This window comes from Nuphar pumila, chromosome 4 (genome assembly GCF_984573655.1).
Source record: "Nuphar pumila chromosome 4, dmNupPumi1.hap1.1, whole genome shotgun sequence".
NCBI classification, from domain to species: Eukaryota; Viridiplantae; Streptophyta; class Magnoliopsida; order Nymphaeales; family Nymphaeaceae; genus Nuphar; species Nuphar pumila.
The window spans coordinates 116,098,974-116,119,881 of record NC_143252.1 but is presented as its reverse complement, the minus strand read 5'-3'; the positions used below and the strand labels follow the sequence as shown (position 1 = coordinate 116,119,881).

The 20,908-nt window shown below is 36.3% G+C and overlaps 1 protein-coding gene across 5 annotated transcripts in view; it reads left to right on the top strand.

Annotated features, from left to right (window-relative positions):
• The first annotated feature begins 7,869 nt into the window (after positions 1-7,869).
• Positions 7,870-20,908, top strand: part of LOC149840732 (phosphatidylinositol/phosphatidylcholine transfer protein SFH9-like) — a 51,223-nt gene continuing 38,184 nt past the window's right edge. For all 5 annotated transcript variants that reach the window (XR_016431592.1, XR_016431594.1, XR_016431593.1 and 2 more), the window contains exons 1-4: positions 7,870-7,976; positions 8,161-8,250; positions 8,362-8,662; positions 13,062-13,161. Coding sequence is in view for 1 of the 5 variants with exons in the window: in XM_090004536.1 (XP_089860662.1) it covers positions 8,217-8,250; positions 8,362-8,662; positions 13,062-13,161 (435 nt within the window). In the remaining 4 variants the exon portion in view is untranslated. The remainder of the gene's footprint in view (positions 7,977-8,160; positions 8,251-8,361; positions 8,663-13,061; positions 13,162-20,908) is intronic.

The window sequence follows — 20,908 nt, the reverse complement described above, 5'->3', positions numbered from 1 at the left end:
TTGATTGCAAAAGAAAAGATTAATATGCATCCTGTCATTGTTCACTTGAATGATGATATAGAAGTTAATCCAATTGATAATACACTATCACCTCGGATGAAACCTGATGTGGATAATGTTGGACAACAAGAACAAGGTGCACAAATTCAAGAACAAACTCTTGTAGCACCTATATGGAGATCCACAAGGATAAGAAAATCTGCTATTCATCCATACTATGTGGTATATTTATAAGAACTCAATGATTTCATAGATATTGATGATGATCTCATTTCATTTATTGAAGTTGTAGAAAGCAAGCAATCCACAACTTAGCATGGCAAGGAATAAAGTGTGAAACCTTGTTCCTTTACCTAAAGGAGTTAAATCTAATGGTTCAAAATGGGTTTTCAAAACTAAAAGAGACTCCAAAAACCAAATTAATAGGTATAAGACAAGGTTGGTTGCAAAATGATTAACTCAAATAGAGGGCACTGACTATAATGAAACATACTCTCTCGTTTCATCTAAAGAGTCAATGAGAATTATCTTGGTCCTAGTAGCTCATTTTGATTTAGAATTATATCAAATGGATGTGAAAACAACTTTTCTCAATGAAGATCTTGATGAAGAGATTTATATGAAACAACCTAAAGGTTTTTCTAAAGGTAACTCAAATAAGTTAGTGTGCAAGTTGAATAAATCCATTTATGGACTAAAGCAAGCATCCCGACAATAGTATATCAAATTTACCAAAGTCATATTGACTTTTAGGTTTACAGAAAATATTATTGATCGATGCATATACCTCAAGATTAGTGGGAGCAAGTTCATAATCTTAATGTTGATGACATTCTACTTGCGACAAATGATACTGTGTTATTAACATAAACAAAAGATTTTCTTTCCAAACATTTTGAAATGAAAGACATGAGAAAGGCCACTTATGTTCTTGGCATCGAGATTAGTCGAGATAGCAAAAAAAAATCTTGGGACTCTCCCAAAGAGCTTATATTAATAAAATTCTCAAAAGATATGGAATGGAGAATTGTTCTCATGGATCTACACCGATAGTAAAATAGGATAAATTAAGTTTGAAAGATTGTCTGCCCAACATTTCTTTTGTTGTTGGCGTACTTGGAAGATTTCAATCCAATCCAGACATCGCTCATTGGAAAGCTGCAAAGAAAGTCATGTGCTATTTACAAGAGACAAAAAATTATGTGTTGACATATCAAAAAGTGGACCACCTAGAAGTCGGTGGATATTCAAATGCTGATTTAGGAGGATGTCTCGATAGTATAAAATCTACTACGAGATATATTTTTCTATTTTTAGGTGGTGTCATATCATAGAAAAGTGAAAAACAGTCAACAACTGCAACTCATACCATTAAGAGACTTTATTTTTGGTCTTAAGGTGGTATAATCTATTGAGAGACCACTTAAGATTTATTGTGATAATGAAACAATAATGTTTTTTTCTAACAATAATAAAAATATTAATTCTTGCAAGCATATGAAATTAAAGTACTTTGTTGTTAAGGAAATGATTGAAAATCATTTAATGTATATTGATAATATTGGTACAAGAGAAATGATTGCAGATCCTCTTGCTAAAGGGCTAGCACCAGGATTGTATTCCAAACATGTAATGATGATGAGATTATTGAATTCTCTTGAATGAATACACTACTTTTATGTTATCACATTCAGTAATTTTTCTTGATTCTCTGTATATGTTGTGCATTTCACATAATGTTATAACTCATTTATGTAGATAAGAGTTATGTGAAACACCGATTTTTGTTGACCGATGAGATAGATTCAAAGGCCAATCTATCTATAATGAGATTTGTCTTATGTCATATTTTCAGACTTCATGATATTGGGCCAAGTGGGAGAATGTTGGAACGATGTGGCCCTTCACATCATGAAGAGTGAGCCATTGCGTCTCATGCGAAGAGTCGCAATGGTTCACCATCTATGACTATATATATGCATGATGTGTATGATGAGTGTGCACCACTTGCATAGCATAAATTCATCAAGAACCGGTCACTGCTCACCATTGTCGAGTGCTTGTGCACATCAATTGGAGACAATCGGTTGAGGAGAGCGACTCAATCGACGAACTCTAGCATCAATGGCGGCTTCAAGCACGATAACCCGCCTTCTTTTTGTGTTCTTCCGGCGACACCCCCCAACAGTTTCCACATGGATAATTGATTAATAGTTGGATCTTATATCAATTTCAATAAGAAAATGAATGTTTGCAAACACATTAAAGTGCTTAATGGGAGATACATGCAAAGGTTTCAGACCAAAGAATCTCAACAGTAAGTAGTCATTCTTCAATGTAGCAGAAGGCTACTATTTTGGGTCAATACTTCTGAAACAAACCCATTGTAAAGCACATGATACAACACAACCAAAGAAACATAGCCCTTTGTTCAGGAAAGATTTGACAGCATCGTACTCATGCTCAAGTATGCCGGAAGCCATTTCGACTTGTTCTATCGACTGGTGCTCTGGCCTATTGGTTACTCGACAGAGGACTTCCAAGTTACTATGTAATAGTTAATTTTATATTATTAAAAAATTAATAAATAACTCAGTCCCATCGGGCCAGCCCGGTAGCCCGCACGGACCCGACTCACATATAATAAGCTGGGTTTCGGCCCGGTGCCTAACAGGCCCGGACCTAAAATCATGGCCCAAGCCTGGCTCATGGTGGGCCGGGTCAGCTTGGCCCATCGCCCCAACACTCTTTATTTTCTTAAATCTTTATTTTTGCTGTATTGGCCTACTAAGATCGGTTATAGATTTAGTTCAATCCCGGTGCTCTCTCTCTCTTCTTCATGTGGGTCAAGTGGGAGAATGTTGGACATTTTGGGTTTTACGGGTCCAACCCGCAGTCTGACCCGGTTTGACACAGCCATTAGTGGGTCATGTAACTGGCCAAGTAATGGAGATAGTGGGTGGGAGTTACGTGAATGTGGAGAGACCACATTCACGTAACTGCCTAATCTCCCATTACAAATAAGGGGTTAGGGGCTACTGGGATGATGAGTGACTTGTAGCTGTTTCCCTGCCCAAATTCTGCTCTGCATTCGGACGCTGCGGAGAGGGTCCTGCTCACCGTCGACATAAGGCCTGGGCTCATTGTGGGCGTCGACCGGCTGAGGAGAACGCCGAATCACCTACACGATCAATGGCGAATCAAGGTACGCTCCCTGTCTATTTGTTTTCACAGGGAGCGTACACACTTGGTTCTAAAATCATTCAGTTGCCCTTTGTTTTAGTTAAACTAAGCGACTAAAATGCTCTCATTGTTGATCTGTTTAACAAAAACTATAGAATGACATACAATTAGTCGTTCCGGAAAATAGAACAAAAATATAATTGCATGCCTCAAGCCGGTATTTGAAATGCATCCACATGAAGTTGTATCCTTTTGCAAATTTCTCTTGGTCAAATATTTGGACACCTTTCTTTCACCCACAACATCACCATGAAAAAAAGCAGCTTGTGGTATTAAATTGAAGGTTTTATGAATCAGTGGTTCGTTACTGCTGGAAAGTCAAACACAGATCCATGCACATAATCCGCAGATGGAGACGAATTTGATCAAATTAGTGAAATGCAAGTCCATCAATCAACTAGGACTTTTTCCTTGGATAACACAAGGAACTAGGGATGGCAGTGGACTGGGGGAAAGTGGGGCCCCGCCTCGCCTCGTTTGGATCGGGGATGGAGGTGGGGGACGAAGGTTAAAATCCATCCCCGTTCGGGGATGGAGGCGGGGATGGACACACTCTTTTCCCCGCACTGCCCTATCCCTGCCACTTTTCCCCGCCTCATCCCTGCCCCGCCCCGCCCCGCCTCATCCCCGTTTGAACTTGGGATGGACGACATGAAACGGGGATGAAGGCGGGGGTGGAGGTTAAAATCCATCCCTGCCAGGGATGGAGGTTCTAATCTTGAGGCGGGGCGGGGGTGGAGACCTTGTCCCCCGCCCCACTGCCATCCCTACAAGGAACCACTAAAGACCACAAATCCCCCCCCCCCCCCCATTAGAGAGTACGGTCATCTTGGGCCTTACAACAAGGGACATGCGTATATGAGTTTCAAACTTGCGGCAATCTTTTAGCTTAGATTTTAGTCCCCAACCTTGGAATATTATCGCGAGTTTTTCATAAATCTCGCGATATTTGTTACTATGGCTGCAGCTACTGGTATCAGCCGGCTGGGTTTGGTGCTGGGTTTGGTTCAGACTAAGGTGAAACCAGACCCAAATCTGATTTGAAATTATGGTACCTGAGCCAATCGGACCCATCATAAGAAAAACCATACCTGGATCTTATAAAGATTAAATGAACCATAGTTGTTTTTATTTTTTTTTTCTTACATTGATTGGAGATCTTAATCGAAACTCAGGTTGGGCCCGGTCTTGGTCTGAAATTTCACAAACCATACTCACCTCCATATATTAATGGGACTCTAGGACCAACCCGGATTCTGAACAAACCTTCTTATTTATCACGTACGGGTCAAGTTTAGGTGAAACCCGACCTATTGACACCTTTAGCTGTAATTCAGCTTCTGGTTTTAAAATAGAGCTTTAGTCATTTCAATTGGTTCAATGCAAATATCCCAAGTTATCCCACCAAATAGTAGGAATCTCAGACAGCTTGCCACGCAATTCTCGAAAGAGATATTGGACCCAAACAACCTCAACAACGGTATTTGCAAGGGCTCAATATTCTATCTCGGTGTTGGATCTCAAAACAATGGCATGCTTATGGGAACTCCATGATATTATATTTGGACCATAAAAGACTATAAACCCTCTTGTAGACTTTCATTTATCGGGGCAACTAGCTCGGTCAGCATTGTGATAACACCATTCTCAAGTTCTTTAGAGCAAACTCAAAGCCCAATTTTGATATGAGACCCGCTATAAACGTATATGAATTTTCAGTAACAATTATATCATCTAAGCTTATAAACCAAACATTTTTTATTCTTGAAGACAAATAATAAAGTATTTGTTTTAGCACCAACAATCTCAACTTTTGAAGAAATCTACTCAAACATTTGGGGCTTAATTCAAGCCATACAAAGACATTTGCAACTTGCACGTGTCTTGAAAACTTGTGAGGTTCAAACCCTAAGAGGTTGGTCCATACAAACTTCTTTTAATAAGAAACCATGTAAAAATGCATTTTGAACATCTAAATTTTTAAATTTTCATCTATGACCAATAACAATAAAAAGGTTTCAAAATAGTCAACTTCTTACCTACTAACTGAGCTTTATACGTCTCCATAAATCTATGTGCTTTATGTTCGATATTACAAATTTATTTACAACCCACAATATACATATCTTGTAGAAGAACCAATTCTCACGTGTGATTCTTGACAAGAGCATTATATTCAAGTTGCATAGCAAAACACCATTTTGGATCTTGAAAGGCCTCTCTAAATGACACATTCTCGTCTTGGGTAGAGACAACTATAAAGGCTTTAGGTATATTAGGTATATATCATGACTAGGCAAGGGCTGAGTAAAGGTTGTTAGAGGACTAATGATCAGTGTTGTGAGAGGCGTACGCCTCAGAGGTGAGGCGCACGCTCAAGGTACTGAGGCGTTGCTGTGATGCGCTTAAAGTAAATATAAAAAGTTTCTAACCCAAATCTGGGATTCCTGGATTAGAAGCAGCCATGTTCACCATAATAATGATGAAATGTTTCACTAGTGCGAGGCGTTGAGTGTGATGCCACATATTTTTACGATATTTTAGATAATACCACGGATACTTGAGAGTCTCATGTTGTGAGAGGCGTACGTACGCCTCAGTACCTGAGGCGTACGCCTCAGAGGCGAAGCGTAGGCTCAACGCCTCGCTTCGCCTCATCGCATTTAACAACCTTGCTAATGATAGTGGGACTCTGTGGGACATGATAGTCTCAATAAAAATTTGAGAATTATACCTCTAAACAATGCATTCTTCGTTCATTAAGAAATACGAGACGACAACAACGATTGCGACACAAACCAGAGGCAACACACACTTGGTGGAAGCAACACAGTTTCTAAGGCAGTTGGAATGAATCCTGAGGCAGTGCACAATTTACCTGGTGATGCATGACACAAATTTTGAGACAACTCACAAACACACACATACTCAAAGGGTAGGGTGTCCATGAGAACCAAGTTTTGTATGAACTGCATAGGAGTCGACTTTATTCATGCTTTTTTAACAGATCTCAACCCACATGTGTGTTTGGCATCATAATTTGACTAGAAATCAACACTTAATTAGAACATGTTTTCCAATGAATATATATTTTTCTTTTGCTTTTGCAATTTACAAAAATCACAGACCATTGAAATCTTTTGGTCCCAAGTATGAAATCAAGCATATATATCACATCTGTAAAATCAAAATTCAAAAAATAAAAAACTATCAAAATTGTTTAGTTTGTATGCATTTCATACAAAAATTGATTTGCATGAACAGCCTACCCATCTATTAGTGGAGAAGGTTGCAGGTACATATCATCATAAGTATGAACTTGGTATAGACAAAACAATTCTGGCAAATGGTTTGCAAATCCAATCACGTAAATGTGTTGAAGCTTTAAAAACGACAAAAAAGTTACAAGTTATTGACTTGTCACCACAGAAAAACTTGCTTATATGTATAATCACTAAAATATGAGAACTGAAAATATGAGCATTTCCAACACTTTTTTTTTTTGCAAATCCAACCATGTGGATGTGCTTGGCATAATGAATTTGCTAAGAATCAATCATTGGATGGTGTATTTTTGATAAAAAATATGTTTTTTGAATGCTTGAATATTTATGAAGAATATGAGCCATTTATTTTAAAGCCTTAAAAAAATCTCATTTATGCACAAGATTGGATGATCCAAGAGTGTGTTCTTTCATAAAATTTGTGGTTCACACATTAGTTCTCATATTCTAGTGATTATATATATATAATGATGCAAACATGCTGAATGCATTTTTTCAGTTTTTCAGTATTTTTTTGTAATTCCTACCACATAAATGTGTTTGAAATAGTCAATTTTCTAAAGATCGACACTTGGATCATGTGTTTTTGATGAAAAAATGGCATTTGGAGCCTTGAAAATTTACAAAGATTTTGGACAGTTGATTATTCTAATCTTATAAAAACCCACCCATGTATTGAACTTGAATGCTCCAAGCGCTTATCCCTGTAAAATCAGAACTTAAAAATAAAACAAAAAAACTTGAAAAATCAAACCCTATATATAAAGTTACAGATTGACTGCAAATAAAGTATGTGTATTATGGCGTGCCGTAGAATGGATGGTACATGCATGTGAAGTTCCCCTTTTTGTTTTCATGAATTAAAAACGTATCTTCACAGATATAGATATGATATTTTTCCCAGCAAAGCATGCTTAAAGAACTGAGCTCTCCCGCATGCCTGTATTTAGAAGGATATCGAGCAACAGAATCGAAACCTTTCGGAAATGGCAAAATCCGAGTCCTCCATATCTCCGATACTCGTGCCAAAACGACTCGATTCGGAACCAGGGAATCTCGAATCACGAATCGAGAATCGCGCTCCAGCCACTCCCAAGGGAAGCAGATCAGGTCATGCTGAAAATGAGCGTTTTTGCTCATTCGGACATCGTGGCCGTCTTTTTGCATTTTGGATGAATGCCACGTGGTTTTGTTGACTTTTCAGCTTTTTAAAATGCAAATCGGATGGCCACGATGTCAGCATGAGCAAAAACGCTCATTTTCAGCATGACCTGATCTGCTTCCACTCCCAAGTCCCAATATCTGTTACTACTAAAACCGCCTTTGACGTTTAAGAACCACTGAAGTCTCTCTCTCTCTCTCTCTCTCTCTCTCTCTCTCTGTGCGTTTGCATCGTTTTTGTTGTTATCTTCTTAATCGACGACGCTTCACCTGTAACTCTTTCTGGAGGCAAGCACGTTTCCTTTCCCTTATCGATGATAGATTATCAACCGATGTATTTTGTTTATAATCGACGTATTAACCAATGCAGATCAAACGGATGAATATCCGTTTTATCGATTTGATGATTTCCTTTTTGCATTACACGAATCAAATATGTGATTGCGTTAATTCGATTTTGTTTCGGTTTTAGATTTCGGCTTGCAATTCGCTGTCGAACTCCAATTTCAGAGTTCTTGATGTTGAATTATGCAAATGGAGGAGAAACTGCCGGGCGATTCTTGTAAGAATTTCGTCATCCCAATAGTGAATCGATAAAGAAACTATGGATAAATCTAGATTTGATTGAGTCAGCTGTTCTGTGATATGGATCTTCCGTTTTTCGCGGTTTTAGGTGAAGTGATTCCGGTTGCTAGAGCGAGGAGCGAGAGGCAATCGGGTTTGGAGAGCTATGAGGACGGGCACAGGAGGACGCGCATCGTATCTCTCAAGAAGAGGGCGATGAGCGCATCGACGAAGCTCTCAGCTTCGCTGAGGAGGCGAGGGAAGCGGAGAGTCGATTGCAGCGACCTGTGGTTCCCGATCGAGGATGAGCGCGATGAGGAGGAGGAAGCCAAGGTGAACGAGTTTCGGCGGGCGCTGCTCGACCGAGATATGCTGCCGCCTCAGCACGACGATTACCATACGATGAGGAGGTGTGCCCTCTTTCTTCTTTCATTTGGATCTGGAAAACTGTTTCCTACATGAAGAGTTTACCATATCTGTCATCAGTTTGATTGCTTCCAATCTAATTCCTTCCATTGTTGCTCAATTCTTCCTGGAATCATTGACACTGTCTACCACCATAATAACTAAAGTTCATATGGGTTAATAGTCCATGTCCTGAATTGCCACGGCCATCATTGGCCACAAACTCCTATATTTATGGTTAATAGAAACCCGTATAAATTGAATTACTTCCTCATATCAAAATGAGTGAAGCTTGGCAGGAGTTCTTGTTGGACAAGATTGTGGCCTCATCAACACCAAAAATCCATTATATTAGGTGGATTAGAGTTCCTGGCGTAATCTATAGAGATTGATGTTAGATTATCCCTGCATGCTAAATGAAAAGAACATTCATTAATGTAGCTGTCAAAAAGGCTAGCTTGCTCCTTTTTGAATTACAGAGAAGTGGATTCACCATTCTTGTAGTTGTGAAGCAATCTCGTTACTTGAACTATGGAGGTGACACATTCTAGTTTTTTATGCATCTCTCTAGCTTTTTTAAAGTTTGACTTTGGTGGATGGCACCGATTATGAGGCCAGAACAATTGATGATAATCCCACATATAGTGCTCTTTTGAATGAGTGATTTAACTAGGGTTGCCACATAAGGTGTTGTATCAGTGTTATTTGTATTGTATCATAAAGTACGATATGCTGTATCGTGGTATTGGCCCATAGATCGATATGATACTGCATATAATATCGACAAGTTATGGTTATAGGTCTGTATCAGCCCCTATCATGTGATACAGTGGTGTATCACACTATATCATGCGATGCACCCTTGTAGGAGACAGAAATAGTAAATACCTTTTTCTTAATAGTAAATATTTTATTTTGTTAGTTGTTGTATATCCATGTCTCATGTTTTAGTAGCGCATATCTATGGTTGATTTACCATAATGTTTAAATTTGATTTCTTTTTTATTGTATTATATGGCGTTTCTTATTTTTTTTTTTGAGAGTTTTTTATATTTTTGATTTTCTGTAAAATTTTAATAGTTTTTTAATATCTTAAATGGTATGATATACTTGTACCCCTGGCCCTTCTTATATGGGTTTCAATATGCTTTTTACAATATTATGTTGCATAATGCAGATTAATGGATAGATATATGGGACCTTCTTTTGGACTCTATGGGTTGTCCACTATGTAAACCTCATACTTGAAGATACTGAAAATATGGATGAAATAAGACAAACAGTTGAATTTTGCCAAACGATAACAAAATTTGTGTCTAATCTTGCATGTCTATTAAGTTTAATGAGGAAGTACATGCAAGAGACATAGTTGATTCATAATGCAGTGACTAAGTTAGCTAAAATTTGTTTGACAGTGTAGAGTCTAGTGAAAAATAGAACTGCATTTAAGCAAATGTTCTCATCAATTAAATGGTGTTCATTTCCCCATGCACAAAAAAATAAGTTTTAGATATTGTTTTCAATAGCAGTTTTTGAGAATCATGTGTGAAATTATTGAAAATCACTATAACCTTAGTTAGAGTGCTTCGGATTTCAGATAGTGAAGAAAGATGAACCATTGATTTTCTTTATGAAGCAATGAACAAAACAAAAGAAGCCATCAAAGATAATTTGAAAGGTAAGAAGTAACTATACATGTCTATAAGGAATCTCATAGATGAGAGGTGGACTAGGCAAGGCAACTTTATCATTCTCTTCATGTTGCAACTTGTTATCTCAATGTTGCTTTGAGATATGTTCTTGAATTTAAGTTTGATAGAAAGGTGAAGAAGGGATTGTTAGATTGCATTGAGAGCTTGGTGTTTGATTATAAGTTGCAAGGTACTATTCGCACAGAGATGGAGATATATGACAATGTTCTCTATGATATGGGAAATTGCAGTAAGGAACTGTACTACAAATTGTAATTTCTAATTGCTTTTTTAGCTATCATGTTATATATATATATATATATATATATTGCATATTCACATTTTTTTAATCTTTGTTTAGATTTATAGTGGAATAAGTTTTGGGAATGATGCTCTCAACTTGAAAACATTAGCCGTGTGCATTTTGAGCCAAACTTATAGCACAAGTGGTTGTAATTGAAATTTTTGTGTTTTGCACAAGTGGGTGTGAGTGAAACTAGAATGTTTTTGAGTAGATCCACACAAAGAAAAGAAATCCCCTAAAGAACAAACAACTCAATAATTTTGTGTTTGTTCACTACAACATATGGCTAATTATAAATTTAGTTGATTCTATTATAATTATGACTGAAAGAATATGATACCAAAACAGACTAATAGTAATGTCATTGTTTCAGCAACTGTAAAAGCTATTACCATCAAGGCATAAAGAACAATTTAATCCTATTAGCCTGGAGAATTGTATCGGATTAGATGAATGTGTCCAAGAACCTGGTGTAACAACTGAGGAAGATGTGCATTGGTTTAATGTAGAAGGAATACTGCACGCAAAGTTTTGCAAAAGTTAGAGAGACTTACCTTAATTGTGTAAAACATTGAATATCTTTTTTATTTATTCAAGAAATTTATGGGACTTTCAAATCTTCACCATCCTTCTCCCAAAGAAGAGGTGAAGCCAAGATAGTCAGTGTCTTGTAGTTTAGGGTCTACTACTTGGATCCGTGATCTCCATACTCTAAGGAAAGTGGATTTTCATGCAAATGATATGATAAACACAGAAAAAGTGTATAAGTAAACTAGCTATAACTATAAAAATCAAAATTAAGAATTGAACTGAAGCAAAAACATGGAAGCAAACCTGTATTTTACCTTTTCAGGCTTTTGGACTATTTTACTTTGCTGCCTATAGGTTCGAGTCTTTTCTACTGAAGAGCCCCTCCTAGGACTTCTGGAGATCTAAGAAGGCTTCTCTCCAGAGTTTTGACCTTTGTGTGGTTTCTCAGTTTGAGTCCTTGATCTGGCAGAACTTCCACATACTAGATCTGAACTCCAGAATGGGAAGGGGGATAGAGTAACAACAGGGAATTGTTTCCCTCACAACATTAGCAATTACTAATCTCGTAAATGTCTAAACCCTAGGGGCCATCTACTATTTACTGGCTTTTAGAACAAGTCATCTGGATCTCAAATCTAGGTCTAAAGGGGCTCTGATTTCTCAGTTTTTGACAGGGATGGGGTTTTAAGATGGCTTTTGATAAATTTTGGTAATTTAAGGGGTAAAAGTGAGGAATTACAAGCCTAACTTGAGTTTGTTTGTAACAATAAGGATGATGATCCATATAAAATCTTGAGGGTTGTGGGCATTCTAGATCCAGACCTGGTCACTACTTGAATCTTTTTTGATAGTTTATATTGCAAACCCTATAACTTCTCAGCCCGACCTCAGACTTGAGCATTCTTTGGCTTTTGGAAAGTTAAAATCCTGAGCGCTAATTTATCTTTCATGCATAAGAACCAAATCCCATGTTTTGAAGGTGAAAGACTTGATCAAAGCATCAGGTTCAAAACTGTTACTTGAACAGCTTAATTTCTTGAGGCCATAACATTCTACTTTGATATTGAATTTACATGAGTTTTCGCTAATTTATCTTTCATGCATAAGAACCAAATCCCATGTTTTGAAGGTGAAAGACTTGATCAAAGCATCAGGTTCAAAACTGTTACTTTGAGTTTTGGCTTGTTGGAAAAGTAAGACATTGAACTTTAATTCTTCTTTTAAGCACAAAAACCAGAAGTTATGTTTTAAGGGTGAAAATGCTATTCAAAATGAAACTATGGATTTTGACTTGCATCTGCTTGACCACTTTGCTGGCTGACTTGGCGACATGTGATAGGCCCCCTGTAGCAAACTTATAAAAAATTGTCAAAATTTGGGTGTCAACAAACATGAGAGGTCGATAATGAATAAAACCAAATATGTTGGATATGATGTTGATAATAATAATAATAATAATAATAATAATAATAATAATGAGATGATTGACATGATTTAGGAAAACATGTTCAATATTGCTCTTTGTATTTGTTTATGTTGTGACTTATGAGTGTTCTTTATCTGGTTTGCTACTTGGATAATGTGCAATTTGATTATTAGTCATGAATTCTGTTACTAACTTATTATCTTGACTTAAGTTACAATATTTTTTTATAGCATTGGCCGCCGTCATCCAAGGAACTTTTGACAATTATATCGATCTTTCTTGTGCATTATATATGGCTTCTTATATCTGAGGCTAATGGACCCAATTATTGTTCTAAGCTGAATGGTTTCAGGAAGATTCTTATGACACATGGTCCTGAAATTTGTTGGTTAGGAATTTAATACTATTGAAGATTTTGTTTAAACATGTCTTTGATACTGCAATTGATGTAGGTTTTTAAAGGCGAGAAAGTTTGACATTGATAAAACAATCCATATGTGGGGACAAATGCTTCAATGGAGGAAAGAATATGGAGCTGATTCAATCTTGCAGGTGATTGTATGACTAATAATAAATGCAGTGCATCAGATAAGTATAAATATAAATTGGAAAATATAGATGTGTATGTCTATGCACAATGCTGGTGTGGAGTCATTCTGGTATGGGCTGCATACTTGCATTGCTTGGCATATATGGTGTGATTATGCTATCTTCTAGCACTGCTGTTGATGTAAAACTTTTCAAAAGTGGGGCAGGAAAAATATTGAACTCTAAACCTCCTTTTATTGATGAATGTACTTGGTGAAGGGACTACTCCGTATCATTCTTGCCTAGCAATGCCAGAATTTGGTGGGGATGAAGTTGTTCCTCATAAATGGTAGATGGAGTTGTTCTTCACAAATGATATAATAGTGCTGGAAAAGGGTTCGGAAATGCTTTACAATATGAGGTTTCGTGTATATATGAGATCTAAGTTGACCAGATTCTATTGCCTCCACTACATTGGATGACATTATCGAGGCCGTTTTTTATGAATTCTAAGAAATATAACCGAGTTTTTTGGTTTATTCCTTAGTGAGAGAATATAATCATTTAAGCAATTATTTGTGTGTTATGATTTTTCAACCTGTGCTGTCCAAAATAAAGCATTGCCGTGGAATTCTGGAACTTGTTAGGGGAAATAAAAAGTTAGTGAACTTGTTAGTGTCAACTACAAGGCCTGGATGTTAAACCAACAAATCTCTCTCTCTCTCTCTCTCTCTATATATATATATATATATATATATACATATATATAATGTCTATCTATCTCTGTGTGTACAAAAACACATGCATGTATGTGTTTGGGCTTGTATATGTGAGGGTGTGAAAGTGGTAAATTTGTTCCTTGTACTAGATGGTAAATGTATTCATGTGCTCTCATGCCTTGATTTTGAGTGTCATGGTGGGTCTTTCTTTGTTGATTAGTACTAAAAGGATACTTTTCTCACTTGTGCTTTTGGAATCTAGAGTCATTTTTCTTTCCCCCAAAATGATCTATAAATGTTCATGAATTTTGCTGGCTACCCTTTTAAGGCATCAATCAGTACAACCCACCACATTAGGATCTCCCTTTTCTCTTACTATTTTTCTTTTTCTGGTTGTGAGAGTTTTTTTTTTTTTTGGGGGTGGGTGGGTGGGAATTGGGCTGTAAGTGAAAGGTCCAACTTCCAAAAGTTGGAGAAGGTTCATAAAGATATGAAGTTGGATAAATGTTTCAATCACACTAAGAGCAATGAAAATAATTGTAACATTGCAGGGTATCATCTTGTTAGAAAGCAAATAATTGAAAAAAGTGCAATAATATAAATATTATAGTAACACAAATCACTGACATTTTGAAAGTCCTTATAATATCATGAGATTTTCAAAATTTCATCTGTGTATCACAATATTTTCACAATTTTATATGCTATCATGTTGTTTATAGTCATTTCAGTTAAAAAAAAATTGTGTTTTTACTTTTTTTTATTGCATTTCTGAACTATAAATGTACCAAATACCTCCTGATATTTTCCTGAGGAAACAAATTTTTTTAATTTATCATCCCTTCCAAAGAAAACCTGGAACAAGATAAGATATGATATGTTGACATTTATTCTAATAGCATGAAACTGTTTAAGAACAAATCATGATTTCATATTCTTATTCATGGATTTCTATATCATGAAATTTTACTTGCATATATTTTAAAATTATGAGCACACAATTTTTCTTTGGAAACAAACCAAAATGTATTTGACAAGCTTTCACAAACAAACCAAAATGTATTTGACAAGCTTAGCTTACCCGTTGTGCATATTTTGTTGCACAAAGATCACTAAAGATCTCGCTGGAACCAACAAAGAGCACACTTCTAATCTAGATGAGATCTCTAAAATGACAATCAATCTCAATGTATTTGGTTTGTTTGTGAAAGGTCTGGTTGCTGGCAATGTAGATGAAACTTTTGTTGTCACAGTACTGTCGTGAAGCTCCTTTACTCTGAACGCCCATGTTAGTCGACAATCTCCTTAGCCAAATAACCTCCATAGTGGTTGTAGCCATGACTTGATATTCTTCTTCAGTTAAAGAGAGGAAAACTTTATGTTGCTTCTTACACCTCCATGAAATCAACGAGTCACCTAAAAACACAAAAACTAGTGGTTGAGTGTCAGTTATTTGAACCACCTTCCCAATCAGCATCAATATAAGCAATTAAATCTAAAGAAGATGAAGCAAATAAGAAAAGTCCTTGAAAAATAAAAGTTTTGATATATTTAATAATACGCAAAACTGCTCCCATATGAACGGTGGTGAGAGCATATTGAAACAGGCTCGCTGTATGAACTGCATTAGCAATGTCAGGTCTCGTAATTAAAAGATATGATAGAGCTCCGACAAGTTGTCAGTTTGGTGTTGAATTTTCAAGTGGTTATCCACCATCAATCTTCATTTTGACATTTACAATTTTGGAAGTGTCAACCTTCTTATCATTTAAAATACCTGACAAGACAACAATATCTAAAGTAAATTTAGATTGAGTCAATAAATAACCTCTAGAGGAATAAACAACTTCTATACCAAGAAAATACTTAAAAAAACCCAAGACAGTCATTTCAAAATGTGTTTTGAGAAGTCTTTTAATGTTTTCAACTCCCTGTTTGTTACTTCCTGTGATGATCATATCGTTCACATAAAGAATAATAATAATACCTGCATAAGAAATCCTAACAAACAAGACTATGTCCGTTAAACAAGATTGAAATTCAACATCAAGTATAACTTGACTAAACTTGTCATTCCAAGCCTTTGGAGCTTGTTTAAGGTTATACATAGCCTTATTTAAACGAAGAGCCTTTCCTTTAGGAATAACTATATCAGGCGGTGCCTCTGTATAGACTTGTTCAAGCAATTTACCATTGAGAAACACATTCTTAATATCTATTTGGTATATAGCCCATTTCTTTGCAGAGGCAAGGGCTACTACGGTTGTAACTGTGGTCAACTCTTGGGAGTCTCTCTTGGCAACTAACTTAGCTTTGTACCTTTTAAGGGTTCCATCACTCTTGGTTTTTATCTTATAGACCCATCAACAACCTATGGGTTTCTTTTCTAGGCGAACATCTTGGACAGTCCAAGTATTCACTTTTTCTAAATCCTCTAATTCTACCCTCATGGCTTCTACTCATTCAAAATATTTCTTTGCTTCAGCATAATTTGAGGGTTCTATATAGGAATGCATCAATGCAACCTAAGCTTGATACTTAGGTGAAAAGGGCTCAAATAACACAAATTTCTCATGGGGGTTTGATCATAGTTGGCAAACCCGACAATGAGTCGACCCAGGTCAGACCCCAACTGGGTCACGATTCAGTCTTGCCGATCCAACCCATTAAATATATTTTTTTATCATGTATTTTATTATTTTAATGCATAATTCTTATATAAAGTCACTTGTTATGAAGAATCTAATATTGTTCAATAAAAAAAGCTAATAATCATGTATAATTATATGTTTTTACAACTTATCTATTGACATATTAGCTTGAAGTTTAGTTATTTCCATGTCTTATTCATGTGCTTACACTATAAAATATAGTCCTGACTCATTCGAGTCACCGAGTCAACCCGTTGACTCGATGACCCAGTAGGGGTTCGATCCAAGCCCGAGTCATGAGTTTTCCAACTATGGTTTTGATACTCTCAATGACCATATAGTTTGTATTTCTACATGGTTTTCATTAATATATTTTTCAAGGGCATATGGATGTTCAAAACTACTTTGCCTAGAATATTGAATATAGTTCTGATTTTGAAATTATTCTTCACTTATCTTATTGTCATGAGATTCTTCTTCACTCACCGTATCATTACTGATATCCTGATCTTCATTAAGATCAACATCACAATCACCAAACTTTAGAAATAGATCAAACAAGAAATAATACTCAGTTATGTCCGGATTTTTAAATTCATTTTTTTTCTTTTTCTAAGAAATACACATTTCTTGAAAGATATAATTTCTTATTTTTAAAATCAAAGCATCGATAGCCTTTTTGGTTATTTGTATATCCCAAAAAGGCACAAGGAATAACACAAGAAGAAAGTTTATCATTTTTATCAGTGAATACAAAAAAATTGCATAAAAAAACCCTTAATCTAGAATAATCAGGAGTAAGTTTAAAAAGTTCTTCAACTGGTGATATATTTTTCAAGATAAAGATGATAATCTGTTAATAAAATAAACTACGGTGAAAGTGGCTTCGGCCCAAAATTCTTACCCATCAAACTCAATGACACAAACTTTGTAATATGAGCTTCAATCATGAAGTACTTTATATGGGGAAAGGGTTGTGAGGATTAGTGGATGGGTTAAATTTCGAATCAAAATTAATCCTTAAGATAGAAGGAGAAAAAGAGGTACCTCTTAAAGAGGTGGAAAAACTAAGGACATGACTACGTATGAGAAAAAATGGAAAGAATGGAGCATGCTAAGATTATGTTTTGTCTCATTACTAGTGTTGATATAAAGAAGTTCTCGAGTCTAGCTAAGTTTGACTTTGAACATGCAAATAAAGCATGAGACTATCTCAAGAGAATGTATTCTCTTAAAGATATTACCTATATTTGCAACTTACTAGACAACGTATGCACTATGACTCAAGGAGGAAAAAGTATTAGAGAAGACTTTAGTGAGTTGTCTGACCTTTGGAATGAGTTGGCTCTTCTTGAGTCACAATGACATTGTCCCGAAGACATAGAGATCTGTCAAACACGAATTGATGTGGGGCATTTCTATCAATTCATCAATAGTCTAAGACCGGAGTTTGAGTCTACCAAATCATCTCTTTTTCATATTAAAAAAGTTTCCTCTATTAAAGATATTATTGAAACACTAAGTATGGAGGAAAATAGACTAAAAAAGAAGACATAAAGTAGACGATGACTCGGTCCTAGTCGTATCTAAGTCAGGAAATCATGTCCATGCTCACAAACCACCACATTATGGGAGACTAAACAATGATAACTATGAAAAACAAGGCAATGAATTTGAGAAGAAAAAAATTATTTGTTATTATTGTCGTAAACCAGGACATGTCAAAACGTATTGTCTTAAATTATAGAGGCTCTATGAGAAAAAGGTAGCATCAGTTGGACAAGAGTCAAGTAAACTCAAAGATATACAAGAATCAAACATTGGAAGCATGTCCTTGACTCAACTTATAGAAGCTCTCCATCCTCTACTCAAATGAGCTTCATCAACTAGAGCCACAGTCTCTTCTATTGGCATATTTGACCCTGGTAAAACTCTTTGGCTTCTTGACTCAGGTACCTCATTTCATATGACACTAAATGGTGATATCTTATCCGAATGTTGTAACTCAAGCGGGTCAAATATTTTTACTGTTGATAGTGTAATGAAGTGCCAAATGAGTGAGGCGATATCTCCAAGAGCAAGCACGAAAACACGCACATACACAAGAAGCCACTAATGAGCAAGATTGCAACAAACCACAAAAGTGGTAAAACACACAAAATAAGGTGAAAAAATATATTCCACTCACATAAGGCTTCACAAGAAACTTGAAGAATACATGGGGCCAAGCCCCTTATTTATACACACTAAGGGACCCAAGGAGGGGCTCCCATAGAGTCGTTGGAGCCCCTCCAACGGTCATATTTATGACCGTTGGAGGGGTCCAACGACTCTATGTAGACCCCTCTCAACCAATAAAGAAAGAAAAGAAAAAAAAAGGTAAAAAGAAAAGGAAAAAGAAAAAGGAGCATATCTTTTAGGATATGCGTGTACAATGTGAAAAGACTAATTTGCCCCTATTGGGTATTACAAAAGATATATATATATATATATATTTATATATATTTATATATGTAGATAGACACATAGACATATATATGTAATATATGTATGTGTCATAATCTATCTATATATATATGTATAACTTATTTTAACAGATAGGACATCTCCGTTAAGAAACAGGGAATAGGAAATTTCAAAAATATTTTAAAAGGTTTTTCTATTCCAAAAATTTGATATATTCCAAAGTTATTGATGTGTACTAATTTTTCATAAATTAAATAAAAAATGTGACTCACCCAAGTCACCGAGTCACATGTGGCTGATCCGAGACTGAGTTTGGAGAATGCCAACCATGATCTATTGAACCAATCTATGATCCTGTTGAACCTATTGTTCCTTTGCACCACACATCCATCTTACACATGTAATAAGGAATAACACCATAAACTTCGGTCATGTACCAAACAATCTTCCCCTTACTATATAAAGCCATAGTGACTCAAGTGGATAACTAATTAAGGAAAAACTATTTATCCATCCTGCTGTCCTCTTTTCTATCTTGCACTGTAGTTGATACAGATGCATGAAAAGACTCTCATCCAACCGACAATTCCCTTTCCATCTTATACTTGTAGTGAATGATATCGTTAACTTCAGTGATATACCAAGCTATTGTGAAAGTATCTTCAACAAGATACTTTAGTCGATAACGCAATAACCTTGAGAATAAATGTGTGAACATACACACACTAAGAACACTTGGAACACTTGTGCACAACAAGCACAACACACAGAATCACAAATGTGCAAATGCACGCATAAGATTCATAAACAACTAAAGAGGTTGGGCTATAATCCCAAAACCCTTGAGGAAATACAAGAGGAGCTGCCCCATATTTATAGGGCTTTTAGGAGGCCTTGGGAGGGGCTCCACATAGTCGTTGGAGCCCCTTCAACGGTCACAAATGTGATCGTTGGAGGGCCCAACGACTAGTGGGTTGGGCCCCTCCCAATGCAAGTACAATGCATTAAATGGAAAAAAGGAAAAAGAAAAAGGAAAAAGAAAAAAAGGAAAAATGCAAACCATATTCACGAAAGTGAATATGTGTAAAATACCTAAACTACCCTTACCTAAGCTACCCTTAGCAATATATATATTTTATATATATAATAGGTAGATACATATACATATGTAATATATGTATATGTATCACCTTATATATATAAAATATATATACGAAATTACAACATATTTTAACACCCCCCCTCAAACTTAGGGCAAGATGACCGATAGTTTGCCAAGAAGGAAGTTGAACCGCGGAGCGCACAAGGCTTTAGTAAAGAAGTCTGCCAACTGATATTCGGACGTGACATAAGGAAGATCAATGACTCCTTTGAGATATGCTTCACGAACATAGTGACAGTCCATTTCGATGTGTTTAGTCCGCTCATGAAAGGTGTGATTTTTCGCAATGTAGATTGCAGTCTTGTTGTCACAACAAAGCTTAGTGTGCCCTTCTATTGTAATCCCCATGTCTTTTAGCAATTGATGAATCCAAACAATCTCCATGGTAGTAGTTGCCATGGCACGATATTCAGCTTCTGTGGAGGAGAGTGACACCTTTTGTTGCTTCTTGCATCTCCACGAAATTAGTGAGTCTCCTAAGAATACACAAAAACCAGTGGTGGAGTGACGGTTATTTGGGTCACCTCCCCAATCGGAGTCAGTATAAACAATCAATTTTAAGTCAGAAGAAGAGGACATAAAAACTCCCTTATTTAGAGTACCCTTTATGTATCTTACGACCCGTAAGATGACACTCATGTGAACGGATGTAGGCGCATGCTGGAACTGACTTGCAGTATGGACTGCATGGGATATATCTGGTCTGGTAATACTCAGATACATCAATGATCCTACAAGTTGTCTGTAGGGTGTAGGATCCAAAAGGGGAACCC